The sequence below is a fragment of the Hyalella azteca genome, unplaced genomic scaffold, assembly GCF_000764305.2.
Source record: "Hyalella azteca isolate HAZT.00-mixed unplaced genomic scaffold, Hazt_2.0.2 contig16078, whole genome shotgun sequence".
Lineage (NCBI taxonomy): Eukaryota > Metazoa > Arthropoda > Malacostraca > Amphipoda > Hyalellidae > Hyalella > Hyalella azteca.
In genome coordinates this window covers 286,452-313,988 of record NW_025945905.1, presented here as the reverse complement: position 1 = coordinate 313,988, position 27,537 = coordinate 286,452, and the positions used below count along the sequence as shown (strand labels likewise).

General features: G+C 38.8%; 1 protein-coding gene across 2 annotated transcripts; it reads left to right on the top strand.

Moving 5' to 3' along the window:
• Positions 1 to 347: 347 nt before the first annotated feature.
• Positions 348 to 25,558, top strand: LOC108667717 (mucin-4). 2 transcript variants are annotated; one of them, XM_018154772.2, is made up of 8 exons: positions 348 to 786; positions 10,576 to 10,836; positions 12,954 to 13,114; positions 13,352 to 16,415; positions 16,803 to 20,129; positions 20,616 to 20,823; positions 21,088 to 21,914; positions 22,180 to 25,558. In XM_018154772.2, the coding sequence occupies exons 1-8, from the start codon at positions 744 to 746 to the stop codon at positions 22,227 to 22,229; spliced, it is 7,941 nt and encodes a 2,646-aa protein (XP_018010261.1). In that variant the 5' UTR covers positions 348 to 743; the 3' UTR covers positions 22,230 to 25,558. The 2 variants fall into 2 exon arrangements, with proteins under 2 accessions (XP_018010261.1, XP_018010260.1); XM_018154771.2 differs by having other exon boundaries at positions 20,613 to 20,823.
• Positions 25,559 to 27,537: the final 1,979 nt, after the last annotated feature.

Below are 27,537 nucleotides of genomic sequence, written 5' to 3'. Positions count from 1 at the left end.
ATTCGTGTAAAAAAATAATATCTGCTCGTGCGCATGATTGAAGTTAGATGCTCCAAAATTCCGGTAAAAACATAACTTTATTCTCATTAGAAGTTCTTACAAGTAGCCAATCAAAATTGGCCTAACGAAGGCTACGTCTCTTTACGTGGCAAAAGGTGGAGCTGTAAATTGTTGTTCATTGAATTATCTTAGAGAAAACAATGTAGAATCTATTATTTTTTTCTAAATAATATTTTGGACGCTTAATTCCTTTAGTAAAATGTAAAACGCACCGTTGAACATAAATTTGGAATTGGATGAGGTAAAGAGACGCAGGTAGTAGGGGCGCAGATTGATCAGCGCGTAAACACATTGCAAATGGCGGCCAATGTTATTGTTTGCTGGGTGATGTTACATAGCAAACTTATGCCAGCTGCTAAAACTTTAAATTGAATTAATTTCCTTGCTCCCGTGGATATAATCCTGTATTATATCAGTGAGGTCTCCATCATTTATCTTTCGAGTGGAAATGAGAATAAGTTAAATGTTTCCTTGTACACTCGAGCTCGGTAACCTGTGGTTTGTGCCTCGTTATGCGACAAAATAACGTGCTCATGTGATCGTGATGGGACCGACTTTATAGTGAAAATGTAAAATATTGTAATAAAATATCAGTGACCATTTATATTGATGTAGAAAGTTTCGTAACTGGTGAATGTTAGAGTTGTTTCTCCCGCGATGTTGCTCCCATTTGTATTGTTTTGATGGATACCTGTGGATTATCACCGACAGTTGGAAGTGTACTTGGTAAGTTTCTGGAAAACCTTAATTCTTTACTAACTCGATAAACCCTGTATTCAATTCGAAAAGTACGATCCACTTTCTTGAAAATCTTTTCTCAATTTGTTTGTCGTTGTTCTGGGATTAAAAATGTTCACATCATGACATCATCACATCATTCACATGTGATGCAGTTTGGCCTAAAATCCCGAAGCAAAATGTTCCAATTCTTCTACCTAATCATCATGATATCATCAGATAGTGCTTTTGACCCAAAGTTTTTCATCGTGTTTTGTTGTTACTAACTAGGTACCTAGGGTAATTTTTAATATAAACAATTAGAGAATTTATTCTTTTGGCTTTATTTTTTGAAGATATGGCAATGTTGACTTGAACTTTCCTAGGCTACTGTTACACAATAATTTGCCATTGTTGACTTAATTATAATTAATCTTTCTGAATCAGTAAAATAAACTCCTGTGAATTGCTACTTAGAATATTGGGCAGAAGATTCGTAAAATTGCAGGTGAAGAGCTCAGAGCTAATGAATATGTATTGTATTGGAATACAACACGGCTTTGAATTAGAACACTAATGAATATTGAACACTACTTAATTACGCTTTTAATTAACAACTATTAGGCTTTTAATTAAGCAAATTTTAATTTTTGTACACAGCGTGGAACAATCTGTGTGTGTGTGTGTCCAATTCAAGTTGTGACGGAATTAGTTTTCATGTGTCTAAATCCATTTCTCAACCTAATCATCTATTAATTTATTTACCACTTGAAGTCAGCAAATACAAGTATACTTAAAGGATTCTTAATATATTCACAGACGTATTTAAAAGTCTCAAACCATAATATTCTTCCTATACAAACAGTTATTCACTATTTGGTAGAGCAAGGTCAAGTTGTCAACTGTCAAATTTGACACATTTTTTGATGATCTCACTGGGTAGCGTGCATCGTCTTTCTTTGGATCTCAATATTTTCCCGCTAGATGGCCAAGACCTAGTGTTTTGGCAGTAGTTTGACATGCAAATATATGATGTCACCATTTCAACCATCAACAAACGCATGGAACTAAAACAAAGCTTAATATAAAGGAAAAACTAAAGAGGTGACGGAATTACCCACGATGTCGGAATTTGGAATATACCACGTTTACCCTAGATGAAAAAGGCCAGATTTGTGGTAGCTAATTGTAGCTTCTGCCTAATTTTTCCACATACGTTAAATTTGACCAATTTCACCTGTTGCTTTGGCCTTTACCTAATTCCTTCACTAATAATAAGAAAAACAGCCTATTTTTGCCTGCACCTCTTGAAAATCACTCCTGAAACAATCCATTTTGCCCACAATTGAAAGAAACCTTTGCCCAACTTTACAAATTGGGTCTTGGATGTACTTGTCACTAATCTTAACTGGGAGAAATTGGATATGAGATGTTTTATTATGCCTATACAAACTGTCACATGCTTTTTGAGTGAAAAATTGCCACTAATTCCGAGAGTACCTAAGATAATAATTTAATTATAACTAAACTCTGTCACCCTATCTAGAAAACAAAATGCCAGTTGCATCTCTGAATGATTACTGACAAAAAGCCGCAATTAAACATATTGGCACTAGCTAAATATCAACCTTAGGTGATTAAGAATATTATACAAAGTTTTGTTTAAATATGTTCTGTTGTTAAGTAAATATTTTATGTTTACTGCAAATTTTTCTTGGTATGACAGTAGTGTAAACGCAGTATATTCCGACATCTTGGGTAATTCCAACACTTCTCAACTTATTCCTTTATATAAGCTTTGTCTTAGTTCCACGCATTCATTGATGGTTGAAATAGTGAGTTCATACTATTGCGCGCCATACTTTTGCCAAAACACTAGGTCTGGGCTGTCTGGTGGGAAAATGTTAAGATCCAAAGAGAGACAGTGCATGTCACCCAGTGAGAACATTGAAAAATGTGTCAAAGTTGTTAGTAGACCTTGCTCTACCAAATACTGATAAACTGTTTGTGTAGAAAGAATATTATGGTTTGAGACTTTTCAATAAGTCTGTGAATATATTAGGAATCCTTTAAGTATACTTGTATTTGCTGATTTCAAGTGGTAAATAAATTAATAGATGATTAAGTTGAGAGACGGATTTAGACACATAAAAACTAATTCTGACACAGCTTGAAATTAGACACAAACAGCTCGTTCTGAGCTGTGTGCAAAAATTAAAATTTTCCTAATTAAAAGCTTAATAGCTCTTAATTAAAAGCCTAATTAAGTAGTGTTCAATATTCAATAGTGTTCTAATTCAGAGCTGTGTTGTATTCCAATACAGCTAACACAGCAATCAGAATTTGAACACAAGAGGGTTGGAATTACAAATTAGTAGAGTTTGAAGCATGGCCGGAATTAGTCTCACAAAATGCCTAATTTATTCACAAACAGCGTCAGAATATATGGATTTGGTAGGTTTGCATTCTAGAGGCTTTTAAATAAATATGGCAATAGCTTGTGACATTTCATTGTTGCTGGCATGTAGTGCGGTGTTTTGAAAGTGACATAAAGCAAACAGAACTCTAGTTGCGCATATGGTGATTTTTTATAGCCATTCATTTTTTGCTACGTCCTTAATGTGTCAGAAAATACCACGTTTACCCTATATATTGGAAACACAGACAAAATAATCACAACCAAAACATTGCTGTTAGTTCTACTGAATGCACATGTAAAGTTTCATTGAGCTACATTCATTAGTTAGTGAGATAATTTATGTTCACTATATCTTAGAGACTGGCCTCCTGATCAGCTGCAAGACCCACCAGAGAGTGTCCAAGAGACTAAAATTTACCTCAAGCTATGGCATTCATGTCTCATTCTTGAGTGATTTCTGCCTAATTTTCCAGACTGGTATTCTATTGCTGCTCTATCTGGAACATTGGGCAGGTTTTTTTAGTGCAGTTTCTCATTTATGGAAAAAAATGCCCTATTATGCTTGTTATGCCTGTCCATCTTTCTGTCTGTCTGTCTGTCTGCGTGTCTGTCTGTCCACTTGACCCAAATAAAATGGTGGGAAATTACAAGCCATCCTGTAAGCTAACAGATACAGAAGAAATGTTATATAGCTGCTGAAATGAAGCTTGCAGTGCACAAGGTCATTGTAAATGCTCAATGGCATTTTCATGGATACGGTAATATCACGTCAATAATACTGAAATTAATGTATATTGTAATATCATATTGTTAAAGGAAAAATTAGTAAAAATCAAGGAAAATGCCATTTATTTTACATTTATATCATCTAAAACAGTGGTTCCCAAAGTGGGTGATATCGCCCCCCTGGGGGCGATGGAAAGATTTTGGGGGGCGGTAAAGAAGAAAAGGGTGATAGGGGGGCAATAGGGGGGCGATATAGGGAGCGATATACGGGGGTTCAATCAGAAGTCAAAGTAAGAAGTTCGAACATTTGTTTGACGATTTGTACACAACACGTGCAGCACATGACTCCCAGCGATGGTATTTTTCACCCAGATCTGTTTTTAGCGCATTTTCTCATTTATGGAAAAAATTCACTATTGTGCTCGCGATGTCCGTCTGTCTGTTTGTCCGTCCGTGACTTCACGTTTTCGTCGACGAGAAAATGCGCTCTCTGTCACTCACTGCAGTGAGTACTGAGTTATATTTTTTTAACCTCTCCTGGGTTTACGTCTCCTACCAATTATCGGCCGGTCTCACGGCCAATTTCCAAATTCAATGATCAAGGAATATCTCTCAAACTAATGAACTTAATTCGATGAAACTTGGTACACGTATTCATTAGGACCTTACGGTAATTTAAAGCTCGTGAAATTTTTTTTAATTTTGCCTTCAATTGTTTTTGCCATAGTTATATGGCAATACGGGCTGAAATTCACATTGATCAAGGAATTTCTTCCAAACTACTGAACAGATTCGAACGAAATTTTGAATTTACAGTCCTAACTACCAAACGGCGATGTTTAGCTCGTGAAAATTTTCTCAATTGTGCCTTCGTTTGCGAGTTTCATTCATGATTTAAACAGCAATACGTGCTTAAATTTGCACCAATCAAGAAATTTCTTCCAAACTACTGAACAGATTTGAACGAAATTTAGTATTTTAATACCTAACCTCAGCAACGGTGATGTTTAGCCTCCGTTTGTGAGTTATGCGGCTATACGTAAATACGTAAACGGCTCTTGGTTAAACCAACCGGTAGAAAAGCCGGTCGTTCCTCCTACCTATATCTGTATAACTGGCAAACGAAAGCGAATAAGGAAGAGTGAAATCAAGAATAACGGTGAAATGAAATAAATCTCGCAAACGACGGTAAAATAAAAAAATTTTTTGAATCTAAAAAACACCATTTGGTAGTTAGGAATGTATATTCAAAATTCCGTTCAAATCTGTTAGGTAATTTGGAAGAAATTCATTGATCACTGCGAATTTCGGCCTGTATCGCAATATAACTCACAAATGAAGGTGATATTTAAACAATTTTCGCAAGCTAAACATCACTGTTAAGTTCTGATGAATACATGTTCCAAGTTTTATTGAGCTGTGTTCATTAGTTTTGGTGATATTTCTTGATAATTGAATTTTGAGATTGGTCGTGAGACTGGCCACGAGTCCGGGCCGTAAATTTGCCCGAGACGACCTAGGTTTCTAGTGCTGAAACAGTTAAAACAGCTGAAAAACATATTGGTTCACTAAAATGGGTTCTATTTGTGAAATACACATTCGTGTTTAACCTATATCTTTTAAAATTGCAGCGTACTAAATTTTATAGAAAGTGGCTCATGATTTTATATGTGTCTGTGGGGGGCGCTAGAAATCACTAGGGAGCCAAAGGGGGCGCCAGCCTGAAAAAGTTTGGGAACCACTGATCTAAAAAAAAGGACTTCTGAGTACTGTTTGTAATGGATGAGTACACTCTACCTCAAACGTTTTAAAATTAAGTTTTATTTCAAGTGTCCTGGATTACCCCATTCTCTGGGGTAATTTGGGACGCTTTTATTTTGCGTCTGCCACCTTGCAAATAGCATATGGAAATTCTTTGAGATGCCATATGATAGCTCTCACAAAGAGCTTAAAAGTGAGCCTAAACTTGTTTATGAAATGTTTCATGGTAAGAAGTTGTCAATGAAAAATGCTCAAAACCACCCCTTATTACTCCATTTGACGGTATATCATAACAAAAGTATTGAATTTATAAAAATGAATTTTTAATAGCATAATTGAGAACAAGTTACATTTAAAATTTGCCAGTTTTAACGATGAAATCTCACAAATGACATCTGTTATTGTCAATACGTTGCATCAGTCATGTCCAAAAATTGGAGTTGACTCTCCAGCATCTTGATAGGTATGTTGGCGAAACCTTCAGGAATATTATTGAGATAATTCAGGTTGTTGAGTCTGTCATGGTACACAACGGACTTTAAATTTCCCCACAAGAAATTATTTCAAGGCGCAAGATCAGGGACCTGGGTGGCCACAGAAGATTGCCCCTCAAAGAGATTGGATGCCTAGGAAAGGCTTTGCTCAAGAAAGCCATGGATGCTCTTGATGGTTGCACAGTTGCACCATCTTGCTGGAACCAAACATTGTCACACAATATTCAGATGTAACCATAACTAGGTATCCTCTCATTTTCTTCAAAGAACCAAAGACCAATTATTTGAACTAGGGATTTTATGCTCCAAACAGTTGCACATTGCAAGTGTTGTTGTAGGTGGAGATCTTGTGGATTTTCGGCACTTTAGTACCTCATGTTCTGCATGTTCACAGCCTAAGAAAGATTGAAGCGTGGCTCATTGATGAAGAACACAAGCGTGCCATCATGAAAGTCAAGAAGAGCCCTTCAAAGCCTCACAGGCTTTGAAGTTGCAAGGAATCAGTTACTGGGCAACAACAATCTTGTTGGAATGGAACTTCAATTCCTCATGAAGGATCTGCCTAACAAAACAAGCTGATGCATGCTTGCAAGCAGATAATCGGGGAGATCTCAAGATGGATTGCCACCCCGCTTCAATGTTCCACAGAGATCTTGCAGTTCTTTAGAGACCAGGCTTTTTTTCTTCTCAACTCCAGATTTCCATAAGTTCTTCACCTACAAAACGATTTACTTTTGTCCTGAAATATGGACATGAGGTGCAACATTCAAGTGCCAACAAAATGTGCGCCATGTGGTGATGAATGATTTAACATGGGAAAAGTATGCCTCAACCTCAAAAGTATGTTCTACATTTGTCCATTCCATGGCTACTGCAAAGAAAAAAGAAAATTATAAATTAATGGGGCTCATCATATAAACAAAACTTAACAGTTTACGCTCATGATTAAGCCCCTCCTTAAAGTTATCGTAGCAAATCACACTTCAGGAAGGATAATACAAATGAGCAAGCAATTATGTGAAGGAATGAGTTGGTTACTGTTGTCAGGCCGTGATGTCATCAGCAACTATTACGTCACCTTCTGTGACGTCACTACTTGCGGGTCACCGCGTATATAAGCTCGGTGAGCCGACTGCCAGTCAGTCTTAGGTCAGTCATAGGCGAGTCTTAGGCAGACAGCCTTCAGCTGCAGTCATGCAGTTAACTCTAGACTCTGGCACTCAGCCAACACGCAGTGTCGTATACTCCAAAATTACTGCACATACTATGCTTTGATCCTGTAACTTCTATCAAGTGTATCCGTAAAACCTCTCTTTAATACTTACGCTTAGATACACGTCTTGTCATTATCCTTCCCTGGACAATGAATATTTAATCTGTTATTCGGACAATTTATTAACGAACCTGAACCCCTCAGGTTTATCTACAATAGATCAGACAGATCCTTCAAGATTATGACTGTCAACCCAGAACAGAGTTATTCATAACTTTGACAGTGGCGCCCGAACAGGGACACAAACCCTGGACCCTCAGGTTTATCTACAATAGATCAGACAGATCCTTCAAGATTATGACTGTCAACCCAGAATAGAGTTGCCATCATTCAAAAAAAGAGCAATTATTAGATGTAGGGTGTAATTTAGAAGCAGCCAAAATTTTTACAACAGAATTTCCTAAAAATTTGGGGTGAAAACTACCATTTTGTAAATGATTTTCAAATATTGAAGACAAAAATGTGCCATTTGTCTCATTTTTCAGGGAATGGATTAGGATTATAACCAACCTGAAATATTAGAATTTTCTATAAATTGTGCATAAAAATGATGGTTGCACAGGCAATTTTTGAAAATTTTAGGCAAAAATTTAGTCTATTTCTTATCTTTTATGAGAGAAATTAGGCAAGAGCCATAGAAAAAGATGAGATTGACTAAGTATGGGCATTTATATACATCTTGTTTACTAGTGTTTTTTGCCTAATTTTACAGTTGAATGAAGAAGTAATGTATTAAGCCAATCTAGAAAATTGGACTAAAGCCACCTGTGAATGAGACAAAAGCATCCATGCTTGTGGTCAATTTCACTTGTTTTTATGGCACCTTCCAAATTTTTTCAACAAATGTGAAGAACAACACACATCTGCTCAAAATTTAAAAAAAATTGCCCACAAAATTATTGTTAACTGCAACATTTGGAAAAGTTTTCCCAATTTTCCAGATTGCTTATTATGTAAGATTAGTGATGTGTTATATGATTATAGACTAAATATATATTATATATATATGTGTTCATCAATTGCTCATAGGTATAAATGTCCGTACTCCGTGTGTACCTAATTTGTAAGCCACAACTGGATTTTTAACCCATAACCTTACAGGCTGCCAACCAAATCATGTAATGTTGCAACTATTTTGTTATTAATGATGTCAAGGAGTACCTACCTCCTGCCTTTTTGCATTGTGTCTTCCAAGTGATGACATTTTTAATAACAAAAAGAGAAGCATACTCATCTCCACACCTGGCAATATTATTTTATTGAGCAAGTGACTCAACCAAAAATCCAAATTATATCAGAGCCAATACCGTCAATCGGGGCTACTCGGGACTGGCGGGGTAACTCGGGACAGTCCTCCAACACGACGTAAAACTGTTATAGTAGCAAAACTAATTGGAATATTTCAAAACTAAATATAGTGGCATAAATGTCAACATTTTTCCTATCTATGTAGTATAAAGGAAGTCAAAAAATGCTACATTTACTAGCTTAAAAAAATTCCTGAAAAAAAGGTGAAAAACGCTATTTTGAGAAGTTACTTCTGCTAAGGTCTGTAGTAAAAGAAATATTTGCCATATTAAAAAATTTTACTTACATAAAAGTTGCACCCAGGTGTCGGCTTGAAAACTTTATTTGCAGAATTTACATACCTCAATCCAAAAAAAAAAATGGCAGCCATTTCCGCACAGCGGGGCTACTCGGGACACCCCCCCAGGGCTATTCGGGACACCCCCAAAAACGCATTTACAGTAGAACCTCAGCAAAAGCTCCAGTTATGAAAAAAATGATTAAAAACAAAGAATATTGATTACATTTACCTCGCTTGCCAAAAAAATTTCACTTCAATAACCAATCAGTCATCACAAAATTGTGCATAGAATGTCATGTATAGAATTGTGCACCAGGCATCATAGAATGAAAAGTGATTGACCTAAACTACGATTTATTTCTGCAATACATATGATGGTTGTCACTAAAACATTCCATTCTGTTTCAGGTATGTTTTTCACGATCTTTTTTTTATAGTAAATTCACTTAACCCAATTAAAATGGTGTGAATATACAAGCCGTCCTGTAAGCTTACAAATACAGAAAAAATGCTATAAGGCTGCTGATATGAAGCTTGCAGTGGACAAGGTTGTTGTAAATGCTCAATGGCATGTTCATGGATATGGTAATATTGCATCAATCATATGGTAATATTGCATCAATAATACGGTAATCAATGTATATGGTAATATCATATCAATAAAGGAAAAACTAGTAAAAATCACAGAAAATATCATTTATTCTACCTCTACATCATCTACAATGAAAGAGGAGGACTTCAGAGTACTATTAGTAATGGATGAGTACACTCTGCATGCTTCAAATGTTTTAAAATGAAGTTTTATTCCAAGTGTCCCAAGTAGCCGCGTTCGACGGGGCTACTCGGGACACTTTTTTTTTTGCTTCTGGCACCTTACGAATAGCATATGGAATTTTTTGAAGATACCATTCGATAGCCCTCGCAAAGAGCTATAAAATGAGCCTAAACTTGTTTATGAAATATTTTATGGTAAGAAGTTATTAACAAAAAACGCTCAAAACCGTCCCAAGTAGCCCTGGTTGATGGTACAGTCCAGCTGAAAATTAATGCTTTTTAGTTCATGGTATTGGTGTATTATTGAGCTTTCCATCAAGTCACCTCAACCATGAATCAGCATCAATGTGCAATTGCAGGTCTAATCACAATCAATTGATATGATAGATGAATCAATACCTTATAAATTGTTGTCTGACATCCATATTGATTAATTGTAGAGCATTATATTTTGTGTCAAACATTTGTCATCTGGAATTTCATTTCTATCTTACCTTGGCATCTTTCAGGTGCCCAGTGAGTTGGGGGTGTTTTCAAGGCTTGAAATTTTCTAGCAGTATTGAGCTTTACAGGAAGGATTGCCATGCCCATGGATGTTACTCTAATATATATTTATATATTGCTGATAGTGTTGAACTTAATTGATATCAGAGAAGTTATTTTTTTTATATACAATATTTTATATTTGCCTTAAATATTTATAAGAATTTCTGATACTAAATGAAGTATATAAAAAGTGCTAATGATAATTAAATACTTGCAGCAATGACGGGACGGCTGGTGAACAGCTCCCCAACTGTCAATGGTAAAGATGGTGAAGAAACCCCCACCAGCTCCCCTGGCTGCTGTCACCACAAGAGGAACAGCAATGGAGGTGGTGGGGGTGATGTTGATGAAGAGGAGGAGGAGGAGGATGCAGGGGAAACAACCATGGTGTTGACATGTGAAGGCAACATCACTGATCCTAACCTCTCAACTAAACTTGAGTGCCTCATGCATCGTCTCCAACATCTCACTCAGTGTGGTAAGTTATATCTCATTATATGTTGAATTTTTTTTTGGCGTGGAAAATTGCTCACTTTGGCTCCTATTCATTTCTGAATATGATGCAAGAGGTATTTCTTTTCATTTTTCTTCTAATTTTAGAATATATGCATACTTTTTATTCTTCATGAATGTATATCTGAAGCCCAATTGCTTATTCTTGTTGTACTGTCAAATGGGGTACCTAATAAGTGACTGACGGTGTAAATCTAAACAGTCCTCTGGCATGTTTTAAAAATGTTGAAGCAGCAAAACGAATTGAAATGGTACAAAACTAAAAATAGGGGTGTAAACTTCAACATTTTTCCTAACTATGAAGCATAAAGGAAGTTGAAAAATTATACATCTGCTAGCTATAAAAATTCCCTAAAAAATGTTGAAAAATGCTATGGAAGAATTTTGCTTGACAACATTTGCAGACTGGTGTTGGCTTTAAAAATTTGTTGATGGAATTTGTGTACCTCAATCCAAAACGAAATGGCAGCCATTTCCACAAGACAGGGTATTATGGGACACCCCTCCAGAGTTATGTGGGACACCCCTAAAATTTCATTTACAGTAGAACCTCAGTCAGTGAAGGATTCGGTTAACAAGAAAAAAAATCAGTTAACGACAAAGAATTTTGATTGAATTTACCTATCACTCCAAAAAAATGGCACTTGAAAAATTAATGCATTATTGGTAATCACAAAATTGTGCGCTAAATGTCATAGATAAAATTGTTGTCACTATATTATATAAATATGCAAATCGTTTTAGTAACATAAACTTTCTTAGTAACAGTAACATCATGCATAGCAAGTTGGCCGATAGCCTTGGTTATCTAGAAAAACATGTAGGTACCAGCACAGTTTAGTTTTAAGTTAAATTATAGGCAAACATCACTATTTGAAAAGAAAGTTCTTTGGCGTTTTTAAAAGTGATAGGTATAGAATAGGAAAAAAGTTTTTGTTAATGAGAAATTGATATGGTAATACAGTGGGGGGAAATAAATATTCATACACTTGAAAAATCGTATTTTAATGTATGTAAGTACACAAACTGAACAGGAGAAGTGATTTATATTATGTATAGAGATGCATAGTATTCAAAAATACTAGCAAAAGAAATTAAATCTCAATGCAACAAAAATTAATGCAACAAAAATTAATGCAACATGTTAACTTCTTCGGATCAAAAAAGTATTCGTACAAAACAACTTTTGACTAATATTTCACACCAGAACATTCCAGAATGTACTAGAAACATGTATTGAGATTTAATTTCTTATGATAGTATTTTTGAATACTATGCGTCTCTATACATAATTTAAATCACTTTTCCTGTTAAGTTTGTGTACTTACATACATTAAAATACGATTTTTCAAGTGTACGAATATTTATTTCCCCCCACTGTATGTAAATAAAGGAAAAATGAGTACAAATCACAGACAACATTGTTCATTTTACATCTACCGTACATCATCTACAAATTAAGAGGAGGACTTTGGAGTACTGTTAGTAATGGGCTAGTACACTCTGCCTGCTTTAAAGGTTTTAAAATTAGGTTTCATTTCAAGTGTCCCAAATTACACAGTTACCAGGGGTAATTCGGGCTGTTTTTAGCGCATTTTCTCACTTATGAAAAAATGCACCATTGTGCTTGCCATGTCCGTCCGTCTGTCTGTCCGTCGGTGACTTCATGTTTTCATCGACAAGAAAATGCGTGCTGTCACTCACTGCAGTACTGAGTTATATATATTTTTTTGCTTCTGGCACTTTGCAAATAGCATATGAAATTTCTTCAGATAAACCATACAATAGCCCTCACAAAACGTTTAAAATGAGCCCAAACTGGATGAAATGTTACATGGTAAGAAGTTATCAATGAAAAAAGAAAAAAATTGTCCGTTTTTACCCCGTTTGACGGTATGGTTAAACTTTCCTCTAAATTTCAAGTATCATATACTTTTTATTATAAAAAAAAAGCTTCTTAAATTGTTTCTCATTGCTTGCTCTGAAATTTGCAAATTATTTGCAATGCCCATTATCAAGAATAATACTGAAATCTATTTTTGTATTATGGGAATTCTCATTTCATAACCTACTATATTGCAGAGCGTGCACCAAGAGTTCATGTTGTGGAGCCCTGGAATAGCGTACGTGTCACTTTTTCTATACCCCGTGAGGCAGCAAGAAGATTGAATTTACTTGCCCAAGCTGGAGAGCCAGCTCTACGCAGCTTAGGAATCTTGTCAGTGCAAGTCCAAGGAGACCAGGTCAGTTTTTGTCCAAGTTTTCCTCTAATTTGGTGAATCATGACTTGTATCAGATTTCTTTATTGAACGGTGTGTGAAACAAGGCTCTTACCATCTTAATTTGACATTCAACTTCAGAATAACCTTCAACTAAGACTAAATGCATCAATTATATACATGTAGAAATTTCTTACACATTGACCTAATTTTCCAAATATGTAAATTTGTCACTGAATTTACTGAGTTTACTTACGCCAGGTGATCTCGCTGCGCTTGGCTGGCAATGGGAGCAGTGAAGGCAATGAGCTGGTATTGCGGGCCACAGATGGGCCTGTCTCGGGTAACGTAATGGACCGGATCTCAGGCCTCCTTGGTTCGGCTGCCAGCCATGTACCAGCTCACCATCATGGCCATCACCAACATCACCATCCTCACCAAACTCTGCAGTATAGAGCTGCTCATCCTCAATCAGTGCCAGGCTTTCAGTATGGCCAACAGGTCTCTGCGAGTCCGGCAGCTTTGCAGCCACATAGCGCTGTTGTGGTGCGCAGTGCCCCCAGTTCCATGCTTCACCATCGACCTGCATATGTAGCTAACCATCAACCAACTCCCCCTCCTCCATATCCGAATTCTACAGAACCCATGCATAATGTAAGCCATGTTTCTCAAGCTCCTCCTTCTTCCTACGTAGTTCACAACACTGGAGAGCCCGCGATGCCTGCATCATCTCAAGCTATTTCAAATTACCGTCTCACTAGCATGTCGGGTGTGCCCACCATGCTTGCCACCACTGTTTCTGCACCTGGCGCACGCCATGTCATTGTACGGCCTCCACCTCCTCAACAGCAACTTGTGCATCTACAGCAACAGCAATCCCCACAGCCCGCTTCTGTGCCTCCTGCCATCAGTGTCCCGCAATCTTCTGTCGTTGCTGTCACTACCATGGGTAATGTGGTGAAGAACAGCCCTCTTTTGGTTGGGCTCCTGCAACAACCTGAACAGACCACTCAATCAAAAACGGTTGCAGAGCTGGGGCTGGCTTCAAGTCACTTGACAAGTATGGCAGCAAATCACTATGACAATACAAACGCATCTTCACATATTCATAACCGCCAGATTGTGAACTCTTCTCTAAATCAATACAGTAGTACAACAAGAAGCAGAGATGGCCTTACTACTCATCAGCAATTATTTTCTGGGGGCTCTGTCATTACAAATGCCAGGGTTCCACTGCCTGGGGGACTTCAACAGCACCCTCTAGCTACTGGTAAACCTCCTCCCATGGTGTGTGCGACTGGTGGCAACATCACAACACCTGAGGCAGTAACTGTTACCTCATCTCAAGTTTCTGTTTCAACGAGTGTATCTGGTACAGTGGTTTTGTCAGCTAGAAGTAAATTGGCTTATGCATTACCACACGTACCTGCAGCTTCAAACTCTGGTGGTGTAATGCAGCAAGCTTCTATTCTACCTCAGCGCTCAAGTATTTCAAGTGTTGGATCCAACAATAGCGCATTGACTGGCTCTGCCTCTGCAGCAGCATCCCCCTCCCCTGCTATCAGCCCGACACCTTCGTCACCGTCGCCTCACCCTTCCTCTACCCCAGGCGTCGCTCAATCTACCATGTCAGGCGTGCCCTTGTTTGCTAGTAATCACGTCACCGCTCTTACTCCTCCTCTTACTCCATCCAACCAACCTGGATTATCAAGTGGATCTTCAGTAAGCGCAAGCAATGGCACTTCCACGTCTCTCAGTGACACTTCTCAAATTTCTTCTGTTACTGATATGCACATGGTTTTTACATCAACTGCGTCTAATGCCTCGACTTCCAATACCTTCGTAGAAACGAAAATAAGCAAAGCTCCTTCGCCGAAAATGTTGGGCAGCAAAGAAAGTCAGTATCTTATTAACCCTAATACCGGTTTACTTGAGCCTCGACACAATACAGATAGTTCCGATTCCGAGTCAGAAATCCGCTCTTCTCCTATTCTGAAAAACTCTCCTCAGCTTCATACTTCGCTACAAACGTGCTCGAAAACAACATCTTTTTTATCCATTCAACCCTCAGCTGCCCTAGATCAAGTATCTTCAGGGAGCTCGGAGCTTGTGTCCTTATCAGGATCTGCAGAAGACAAAAACCTGGACTGTAACAAAGATAGCTTTGATTCAAGTTCAAGTACATACAAAGCTCCTTCAATAATGTCAGCATCTTCAGTTGAACCTTCAAAATTCTCATTACACGTTTCTTTAGCTCAGACAGAAAATCTTAAAGAGGATTCTCCTGGGAATTCTCATTGGGATGACAATAAAAGTATAGTGACTACACCAGGTTCTGGTGAATTGCGCCTTACACTCAAACTAGGCCGTGAAGGTCTAGCTCAGAAAGTTTTGAAGCCCAATCCCGTGAAAAAGTTAGAAAGAAAAGATTCCTCTACCTGTCTCAATTCTGCTAATCAGTCGAGCAGTGAGCAAAGAATACCCAAAATTCATATAAAGTTTGGTTCCCATACATCAGTCATTGTGAAATCTGAAGAGAAAGAAAAAAATAGGAAATTGATGGATCAACAAAGTAGAGAAGAAAGAAAACGGAAAGGGAACCGAAGGAAAACGCGAATTGGTGATAGTGACAGTGAAAGAACAGAATCGACAAAGCTGAAACAAAGTTGCACTTTGGATTCGGCTCTCAAAGTTAATGATTCTAAAAGAATGAAATTAGAAGTTGAATCTGATCTATCACCGAACTCTAGATTGAAAGATTTGACCGATACTCGAATCAAGGGTCCTCGAACTTATGAAGATAGATATCCAACTAAAGTTGACAATGTAAAAGTAACAAAATTCGATTCTAAACTTCGTACAAGACCTAAAATAAAGACACCTTTGCGAAAGTTGGGCGGAATAAATAATATTGGTGAGCTCACTAGTCACAAAATCCTAGAAACACTACCACCAAGTATAACAAAAGTTGCGGCTATGCACACGCAACAGCCTCATCGCAATCCTTCCTCTTCCTGTCCATCCACAAATTTTTTCAGTTCTAGTGACCAATCTACTAGCAACACTTTGAATGATATTTCATTAAGTGTGAAGGATGGAACGGCCTCAAGCAGCCTGGCAAAACCTCAAATGAATGGTGAAATGAGCCACGGGGAAAGAAGTGCGATCTCTCGAGCTTTGCAGTCCAATGCATTTTCCGAGCTAACATCTGCCGGTAAGCTGACAATCAAGCGCAAGGCTGGAGGTGTTGATATCATTGGAACCTCGACGTCTCTTAGTCTCCTCAAGAAGGAAACTCCACAGTCAGATCCCAAGAGAAAAATTGGTTAGTTCTTGAATTTTTATCATTTTTTTAGCTGTTCATTCTCTTCGAAATCTTCTAAATTAATATCGTGAATTATTTGTTGAATAGAAAGTCTTGCACGAATCTTTTAATGCAAAACCCTGTTGAAGTCTAAAGCTGAATTATCTGTCCAACTTTTCGTTAGAAAAATGATACTGAATTTCTGAAATTGAAATTGCTTGTCTCTCCGTTTTGTTCAACTTTATCACATTTCTACTTTTCTAGAACCAAATCTACCTATGTCCAATTTTATTACTATCTTGCTTGTTTTGTACTTTAAATACAATACTATTCAACATTCAATGATATTTATCTCGTTCATGCTAACTTTGTGTTGCCGTTCTGCTAATGTATTTCATTTCTTTGCAGGACCCACTTGCATCCCAACATACCTGAACTCGTCCGTCTTAATCAACAAGGTACCGAGCGGTGTTAGCAGCGGTAACAGTTACTCACGGCTCCATGACCCTGATCGTAGCCGTAGTGCGAACGCTTCTCGTCCTTCCAAAGGTGGAGACTTGCTCAAGACGGCGCTGTGTGCCAATTTCCCTGCCCTCAATGCCAATTCAGACATCACTATCCAGAGCGTTAGGAAGAAAGATATTTTATCATTGCGCCCTGGTGCTGATGATGGTCTAGTTGCAAGAGGCTTGACGACGCACAAAGGTCCTTCATATTCGTCTCTGCCCGACATTCTCAACAAATCTGGCCGCGTGACGTGCATCGATGTTACCGATCGCAGAGCCGTTGAAGAAGCTGTTAAAAGTTCAAGAAATTCTGTTACAACGAATGACATCCAGCCTAAAATGTCGGACAAATTAGAAAGATGGAACTGCAGTAGTGGAGGCTCTGCATCTTCCACTGCAGCTCAGTCTCTGCCTTCCTCTTCCTTAGCCTCGTCTAATTTAGCTGTGAGACGTCAGCCTGAAAGTACAAACTTTTTCTCTTCGTCCGTTAGTGTTGAGTCGAAAGACCCTGAAGATGGTTTGAAATGTTCCTCTAATCAACCCTCCACAGACACCAACTCGGGAGTCCATAAGTCACCTGTAGAAAATTCTAGTTTAGTTGTAAATACGAGTAACTGTGATAATAGTGTTAGAAAAAGTATGGAAGACGGTGACGCTAGTGGTGCCGTTGGTGTTATTGGAGCAGAAGCTCACTCAATTAGTAGCGGAGACGGTGCAAGTGTTGTTGCTGACTGCAGTGATGGTTCTAAAGGCGTAGAATCGAACAAAGACAGTGTTACTTCAGTGACTACCAGTGTTGCTGCATCAACGGTGCCATGTATCAAGCCTTCAGAAATAGAAAGTCCTGAAGGCACGCCCAAAGGTGAACACGGCTCCGGTGGGCAGGGTGGTGAGGATTCTGGTATAGAATCAATGGATGCCCTCTCTGAAAAGAGTCCAAACCAGAGCGATCAGTCACCTCACAGAAGAGATGAAAAAGATTGTGATGCGTTTTCCAGTGATGCATCCAAATCTGCCAATACTTTAACGAATTATGTCAGGCGTGCTGCCACTACCAGTTCGGCTAATGTGGTTACTGCTTGTGGAATGCAAAGTTCTGGCGGCGTTTGCTCAAATTCCCCCACTTCCTCTGCTTCCATAACTTCTGGAAATGCATCCGTTTTTACCGAAGCTTCCAAACAACCACTCGAGCCTCTTGAGTGCCCTAGTAGCTCCGACCACAGCAATGGAAACAGCCATCCTGAGTTGTGTCCAAGGTTAATTACCGTTGACACAACAGCCAACACGGCATCAGAGTCTGGTGTTGATAAAGAGTCCGATTTAGCTTCTGTGAACAAAACCAATTTTCACGATGGTGAAAATTTTCGGTTACTTCCCTCCACGAGTAAGACTACTGAATCTGAGTTGACTTTGGAGGAGGGAAAAGAAGTAAACAGCTCTGTCAATGGACCTAATGATCTTTCTCCTTGTATTGCTGAGATCAAACCTGTATCTGCAATACATGCGGAATCATCTGAAGCTAATAATGCTGCTGCAAATCCGAAAGATGTTCCTGAAGATTCATGTTCCATCTCGCCTGAATTGGAAGCGTCGGAAATGAGCGGTAGTGAGCAAACAAGTATAACAAATATTCCGCCCGAGGCCTCGACCTCGAAGATTTCAATTCCAGATGAGATCCCCTCGACTGTATCTGTCACTGAATCTGGCACTTCCAAGACAGAGATTGGTCAGCCATCAGTTGAAGCCAGTGACATCCCAATAAGCACCGGCGTTCTTGCTAGTTGCAGCAGCGAAGTGGTCGAAGTTACTTCGGCCAACACCACTGTTGCTTCAACTGCTATGATTTTTCTTACAAGTTCCAGCTTATCAAGTCAAACTATTTCCAGCATCACGTCATGTAGCCCGAAAGTAGTAACAATTAAATCTTCCCCTTTCTCTACTTCCCAAGCATCCAGTCTCACTCCGCCAGTTGGCAAAGCTTTTAGACTTGTGTCTTTGCCTGAAAATATGTCAATGAGTCCTTCTGCTAGTCCTGTAAAGGGTCAGTTGGTTACGTTCAAACAGCTTATACCGACTTCAGGAAGCACTTCTCAAAGTAAGTGTAGCATCATGTCGACCGTGAGCAACAAGTTAGATGACGGACCGCCATCTCTGTTGAAGGCTCAGCTTCTTGCTCCGCCTTCCAATGCTCACCACGCCTCGTATCCTTTCGTGGCGGGCATGCATGTAACCGATGCTGCAGCAGTTGCCACCACCAACGGCGAGCAGGATAATCTCGACTTCGTTGGATTTTCAAGCAGTTCGATTGTTAAAGTCAAGCATTCCAGCACTAAAATATCTCAAATCATCACGCCAGAGAAAGATGATCTCAAGAGTGGCATACTTTCACCGACCGAGGATGAGCCAAAGCCTTTGAGAGTTCAGCCCCCTTTATATACATATGGAAGTAACAAAGACAGAAAGAAAGACTTCGATAACGAAAATGATGACAGAGAAAAGCTTTCACCGCCGCGCGTCGCAGAAAAAGACTCAATCGAAACTACCATTAAAAATGAATCAAATTTGAAAGATTTCAAATTGTTAAAAATTGAAGATTCACTGGGGATGATTAAATGCAAGACTGGTCGCGAATTTGACGTACTCACCATAGAAATACCAGCGAACAACTCAGAACTGATCGACGACAAGCGACTCACGCGCGCCACACGACAGAGCGCTAGAATTGCGAGCCCAAAGATTAACAGTTGTGAAGTCAGCCCCAGAACATTAGACCGGAGAAGTCCAAGCTACTCTGTGACCGGAAATAGCAGTACTGTGGCTCAGCAGCTGTTGCATCTGCAACAGCAGCAGCAACAACAACAGGTGCATTTAGTCGTATCCAGTTCTGGAGGCGCCCCAAGCAACAGTTTCTGTGGAAGCACATCGCTCACTCCTAGTATGAGCTCCTTGGCAAATTCCTGTGTCAGCATCAGCGGACGCGTACTGGCTAACAGTGGCAGTATCACGGTCACGAGCTTGTCTGGTAATGTATCCAAAATTGGCAGCTGCTCTGGTACTCTACCAGCAACTCGCGGGGCGTACAAACGACGTCGCTACGAATCTTCCGACGGCAACTTATCTGTTGCAGTGCCTCCATCCAAACAGCCTCGCAGAGGTCGACTTGCTTCTGCCGAACCGCATCATAAGATCCACAACACGCGGCCTACTGATCCCAATCTGAGATATGCTGGTGAGTTGAATTTGCATAAACGTCTGGCCTGAAAATTAGAATAAACACGCTTTCCAAATTTTTGGATAGCTTCTGAACACAATGATGTCTCTTTTTTCGACTCATTGCCAGCAATAAATTTACTCGGTTGTGCTAGTCTGTATATTATGTTCTATTATATTAACATATATAATATAATTGAAGTATAATTGTTAGATATGAGTATTCATATCACTAGTCTGAGTGTTTCGAAAGTTCACTAAGAATTTATCAGCAAAGGAAATGCCAAGTAATTTTGGTTTTAGAGACCTCCATCATTAGTTCAACAACCTTTGAACTAATGATTGAGCTGGTCACCGAAACGTTCTCCTTGAAGATATGATAAATTTTCTTGGCATTTTTAATATGTTAGATATGTTATATTGGTAATAATAATGAACCAGTACTGGTTCATTATTAAATAAACGCAGCTTTGCTTTTGTGCAATTCTGAGCATTCATCCAGCAGGTGACGATTCGAGTTCATCTGACGACGACGAAGAAGGCAGCTGTGGCAGTGGCGTCGTTGTAGTGGGCGTTGCGACGTGTGTAGCTGAAGCTGCTGCTGCCGCGGCCGCGTCTTCGGAAGCCTCAATTGCCGCGTCTGCCTCACAAACCAAGAGGCGTTCCGTACCTCCACTCGCAGCACTTGATGATGAGGAAGACGATGAACATAGGTACTTATATTTCAAGAAAAATTATTTCAACTTATTCAATTTCTTAACTTTTTATTTCAAGGGTGAATTATTAACTTGTTTTTATTGATTTTCAATCATTCTATATCAGCAATTTTCATGAAAATCCTGAATGATCTTGACTACTATTCAATACACGATTGAGTCTAGAAATTCATGTTATTATGAAGAGATATTTGAAACTATATTTGTGTTTATACCAAACGAGATAATTGATCGTGTTTCCAATGGACGTTTTAATTGCAGGTCAAGTTCACGGAGCCGCAACAACGGCACCCGAAACCGCTGTAATGCGGTAGCGACCGTCACGGGGGTGCAGCAGCAGAACGGTAACTCGGTAGTAACATCATGTGCAGCTGCCGCCATCACTCTCCTGACTCCTGCTTCAAGAACTACTGTTGCTACTGCTGATCTTTCTGGATGTTCTACAAATCGTAACGCATCGCCCAGTAGTGCCTCTACATCTACCAGTATTGCAGTCTCAAATAACATCACTAATAACAACTGTAACACGGGTGTCACTGCTAGTGGCAGCAGCTACACTGAGGGCGAAACTCGACCTACCACGCCATCGAGACGTTCGTCTGTCGCAACGCGTGCGTCTTCTCATAACCTTCCACCTGGTGAAAGTACGTCTATTGCTAGCGTGAGCAGCACAGATGCGGCGGGTATTGATACTGTTGAAGAAAAATCTACACATTTTCCACCCACGGGAATGTCAGATACTGGTGATGACGAAGGTATTCCTGTAATAAACGACGCACCACAGGTTGCACTCGCTGAACATAACAGGGCCGCTCCAGATAAAGTCCCAGCTGAAAGCCCAGAGCCTGCTGATGACAGTCGAACTAAGGAAACCATCAGCACTAGAGAGACGCGCGGCACCGCTCTTCATGGCTCTAAGTTTCAAGGGCTCGCTTCTGCAGCGCCACCTGCAAATGCGTCTAATAAAACCAACAGTAATAACAACAATAATACCACAAACACAAATAATAATAACAACAGCAAAAACGAAGACGGTGAAAGTATTACTGTTTCGGATAACCGACGGAAGACCCGCAGTGCTGCGGCTGGTAAGTGAGATGCAATTTACATTGAATAATGGCTGCATTTGCCAGCTTCTCAAAAATTAGTTATTGTGACAGGCCAGTGATTCGCGAGTGGTTTTGTCTTTCTCTAGTTATCGCTGCCAGACTTCTCTAGTTATCTCTGCCAGACTTCTTCTCTAGTTGTCTGTGCCAGACTTCTTCTCTGGTTATCTCTGCCAGACTCCTCTAGTTATCTCTTATCTATGCTTTCATGGTAATTTTAAGTAACTTTTATCTGTTGTATGTGCAGCACCCGATGAAAGCATCAGCAAGCGACGTCGCGTTTCGAAGGACAAGTAGCAGAAAGCATCCCCTCAACTGGGCTGCACCATCCTCTGTCAACAGAGACAATTCGTCTAGATGCTTACAACTCTAATGCTTCTCAGCCTCTGGCGTAGTAAATGTTAATAGGTCTTTAGAAATGCTGTTATTCAATTCGACAAACTCTGAATGGTTCAATAATCATTCAATGTACTAGATTGTGTTTGTTGGTGTTATCAAGGAGACCTCTCATGAGCCAGTAAGATGGGTCGTTTCAAACCTGAATTTGAATTGCAAACACATCTTTTGACTAAATATTTTCATGTTCTAAATTACGGTTCAATGCAGTTAAGTTTGACAAATTTGCACTTGGGTTATAGCTTGCTAAGTTCAGTAGAGGATTTTAAGGTGGATTAAAAGTTTTCTTGCTTAAATGTAAGTTTTAGATTGAAGGGTATAAGCGTTTTTTTACCGTTAAATGGAGAATTTGTGTAACGCATGAAATGAGTTTAAGTGGGTGTCTTAACCCCTATAATGCCATAACATAAATTTTGTCTCAACTCGTGGAGCAACTGTGTCGTGTTACGTTGAAGGGATGCTTTTGTGATGGTTGGAAGGTGCAGCTTGAGTTGGAAGCTTATTTTACTGTCTTATAACAATATTGGATTGTTCTGTGCAATATATGGCCTGTTAGAGAGAGGTTTTTCGGTCGCCTGCCATGCCGTTGTCGTCAGTCTCTGTAGTTTATGGCCCTAGACTCGGGACACTAAGTTAAAGATGTTCTTGTGTTCCTGAGTTCCTCATGCATATCGTCTCTAGAGATGCATTTCTTGTATCTGTTGAATATCAAACCTCGATAACCTTTAATGTTGTTTTCATTCATCATAAATTGACTAGAACAAATTCAATGACTATATTCGACATTTGCTAAATTGTTATCAATTAACCAGAAGGAATCGGTGTCAGCCTATAGTGTTGAGATTGTAGTCAGAGACTCATAATTATTACATGCTCGGAAATTTGCGGAAATCGAGGTCTACATTCATAGAGTCGAGTTGCTCCAAGTAGGCCATGTTAGTCTTAACTCCACTGGGCATACGAGCTGACTCGCTGCCAGCTCTTTTTTTGGTTAATCTCAAATTTTTGGACACATTTTTGCTCTTACTGTTGTTTTTAAACACGTCACGTGACAATGCAACGAGTTGATCTGGATGATAATCTTACAATTGTTCTTGTTGCCCTGTGTAGTCAGCTGTGTGTCTTCCGGTTGCCCTCCAACTAATTTTTTTCTGAAGTTGCGTGACAATACGTGCTCTCGGTGGTTATTGATGGTGAATTCATAATTTAGTCCTCAATGAATTTTGTTTCTTATATAATGACCTACCACATTTTACGACGTTTTTCATTTATTGAAATGAAGATTTGTTGGTGCCAATGATGCAGTGAAAATTGTCCGAAAGGCTTTTGCTAAAAACAACTGTAGGGACTTACGGTTGCAATTTATTTACACGTTGCTTTTACGTGAAGGGACTGGGACATATCCACTTCCTAGAACTTTAAATCAAGAAACTTGCACGAGATGGATGACAGTTCTTTTTCAGTTTTAGATGGTCAAGTATAATAGTTTTATGATGATGATTCCTCGTCTCTCACCTCAAATTTAAATGCACAGAATGCAATGCTGTATTATATATTTGAACGAATTTTTGTAATGATACAAGATGAGATGCATTTTCAACTAGCATCTAAATTATCCTCTTCACCAATTTTTTAATTTTAACGCGCCAGCTTCGTGTGGTTCTCATGGTTAACATCTCCAACCATCGTACGGCGAACTCTCTAAGCAATTCTTAACTTGCTCGTGATGTTGCACACTTTAATATTTAAATAAGAAAATCTTGTAAGGATAACTCATCCGATTCAACGATTGGTTCGCATTTTTTAATATTTTCAAAGAACAAACTTTCGATTGCTTCTATTAATATTTGGTTCCTATGATTCAATATTCGAGGTATTTTCAATTCCTTTCTGCTCAAACATCAAATCTTCAATGGAATAAACTTATTCATTTTACTGTTATTAAAAACAAAATGTTTTATTCTGTTTGATTTCTCAACGTGATATCACGTTGAATTCAATCGCGTGTGACGCTATCTCGCGACTTTATGTACATTTTATCCGTGAAAGTAATTCTCGACAGCGTCTAGACCTTCCCATCTCAGACTTAGGTGCCGAGTTCTCGTTCTCATACTTCAGGTTATTGCAACAGTTCTGTAGCTCATTGCTTACATTTTATAACCCTTTGATCATTTATGAATTGATTAACCATTAACTGTGTTGCTTTTTAAGCCACTTCCCGTGAATTGGATCTTTAAAACACCCATCCCTTCAGATAATGAAACCTAACTCCTTCGTCGAGCTTATTGTGGATTCGCTGCTTCGAACGAGTCTCCCTTTTTGCCTTCCCAAGGTTACTGTTAGAGATGCGTATAACTACGTATTGTTTGCAACATCGTACTGTTAAATTTTTTGCAATCATTGTTCCCTTTCAGTACTCGTAACAACCCTATTTTGCAGACACAAGCTTCTTAGAGATCGTGTGTGTGTTTTGTGTCCCTTATATGTTGGATCTCATTGGTAATGTTAGAACAAAAGGAGTGACTGTTAGGCCTTAGTTGTTTGCTGCTGCTTGTGTTTAGAGCGCTGCCAGACAACTGCTATTAGGTACTGTTGCTACTACTCTGCCATGGCTAGTACTAGTTGAACAGCTGTCGTCCCTGGCTGCAGCTTCGTAGTTGTGCTGCCGTGGGTTGCTGTTATTGGCAACGCACAGTCGCCGAGGCAGCAGCATCTCTGTCCACATTGCTCTCCCTATCTTATTGTACATTTACTGTAGATATTTACCCACTGCTAAGTTCATAAAGTTAATAGTCTTATTCATCGCTGAAGGCGATGTTTATGTTTGTACTGTACAGCAAAAACGTTGAAATATTTTATGTGTATGTTTGTTCATAATGCGTGTATTGATACGGACAGCTTGTAGATATATTTTGCTGTGGGCAGTGGGTGTGTAGATAAGAAGGCCCCAGCCATAGTGTAGATACGATGAGAAGTGTGGCTTGCTGCCTGTGAGTGTAGATAGCAAGACTGGAGGATCTGTGGCCACTTCTTTTGAGGCTCTGCAATGAGGCATCTACGTCTACGTGCCTCCTCAGCTCACTGCTTAGCAATGATTCGGTTGAACTTTTTTTTGCCATGTAGACCTGTTTAGATTTTATTACTACTCATATGATTCTATTATTGTATCTATTTAATTCTATTGTTATTGATAGCTCGTTTATCTAATAAATGTAAAAATAACCTTTTCAGTATAATGTTTCCCTTATCCTGATTATTTTCTTTGTTATTTTTGACTCGCCACATACCCATTTATACGAAAAATTGTGCAATAGGGTAGCCACGAAAGTTTGGTTCTCTTTTCTTTTATTTTAAGCGCGTTTTATTACACATGCATACTACTGCTGCATCATGGTTATATTTGAGAAATCAGAAGTATTCAGTTCTAGAAATCGAGAGGCGAGAGCTAAAGGCTACACTAAAAAATCCATATTTCTGAAGGAAAAATGGATCTGAAGGCGGTTTCTCACTCGAATCCAGGAAACTCCATTAGAAATAAAATGAATGAAATGGATTGAATGTAATGGAGAGGCAAGATATACCGATACGACCAGTTCTAACGCTTAAAATGAGCATGGAGCTCTTCTTTAATCAATTGTCTGTCACTGGTTCTGGATAATCAAAACAACGGACATGTGGATGAATATGTTTTTGTATTTCTGACCATAGATCGTAAAATTAGCAATGTATATCACATTGAATTAATTGGTACGATTGGTTTTGTTATTTAGCTTCAAAGCAACCAAGTTGACTACCGTAAAATGGGGTAACTTAGACCGGCGGGGTAACTTAGACCACTTTTCGTTTTTTTTACAAAAACCCCCACAACTCAAAAACTATTTGACATAGAAAAATTTTGTCAATGGGCATTAAAGGCCTAATACTGAGGCTACATAACACAATAGAAAGATTTAAAAAGTTTGCATATCTAATAGGTCATAGACCGGCTTGGAAGTTAATATAAAATTACCATATATAACATATTTTATGTTTGACAGCCTATTTATGTTTTTTCTTTATGTTTCAGACTCTAAAGAGTCTTATATATGGTAATTTTAACTTAATTTCCAAGCCAGTCAATATTATCCCATCAGGGCTGCCATTAAGTAGTCACATTTCCCTCATTATGGGGTGGCACCCCCCATTTGCAAACTATGACACTTTCCTCAAGTTTGTCATTTGCATATGTAACTAGAAGAGTTCTACTACAATGCACCAAAACCTGGAGTTATTTTGAGTTATTTTACAAAAAAAAAATAATTGATTTTACCACCCGGTCTAAGTTACCCCAAGAGCTGGGGTAACAAAGACCATCACTTTTTTTGAAATTACACAAAGACTATGAGAGGCAGGAGCCAGCAATTTATGGTGAGTGAAGCTAGAGTATAGTCTGTATAGACCTGTATTTTGCATGTTTCAATTCAAGTTTAATTTAGCTAGTAAGAAAATGGCATCATTTATAAGAAAAAAAGTGGTCTAAGTTACCCCATTTTACGGTATATCTAAATAAAGGGTTGGACGCCTGTTAGCAGTCGAAGTGGCTATTTCGATAACGCACCAGCAGCAAGAATTCCGTGGAAAATTACCGATAAATTTCATTTCTTGAAACTCATTTCTCAATGCATGTTTTTGTTCTATGTTTACCTTTGAATTAATATGAGTGCTAATATAAACAATAAATGAACGTTATTATTCATAAAAGTCTACACCGATTTACGATTTTTTTTTCGACGGACGAGCTAACATTATTACTACCGTACTAGCACACTACCGTACAAGAAGTAATTGAGCGATATTTTCACTAAAAATGAAAAAAATAACAGGTATCAAAATTGAGTTCACTGAGCTAAATAGAGAAACTTAATTCATAATATGGATTAATTTATTTCATTAAGGATAATAAGTAACATTTATACCATTTATTTGCCTGTTCATATGCAACGCAATCAGCGTCATTTTCAAACTCTCTCAGCAGCACACGAATAAATGGCCTCCATTTATCAGAACGTGGGGATGGATGTCAACCAGCCTCAAGGCATAAATTTGCGCTTTCATCAAATCCCTGCTACCAGCAATGGTACTGAATTTCACCACACACCACTAGTCTGTGTGTTTGTTCTCCATACAGCCGCTGCACACATCAGCCCGTGTGTACAACTGTACATCAGAT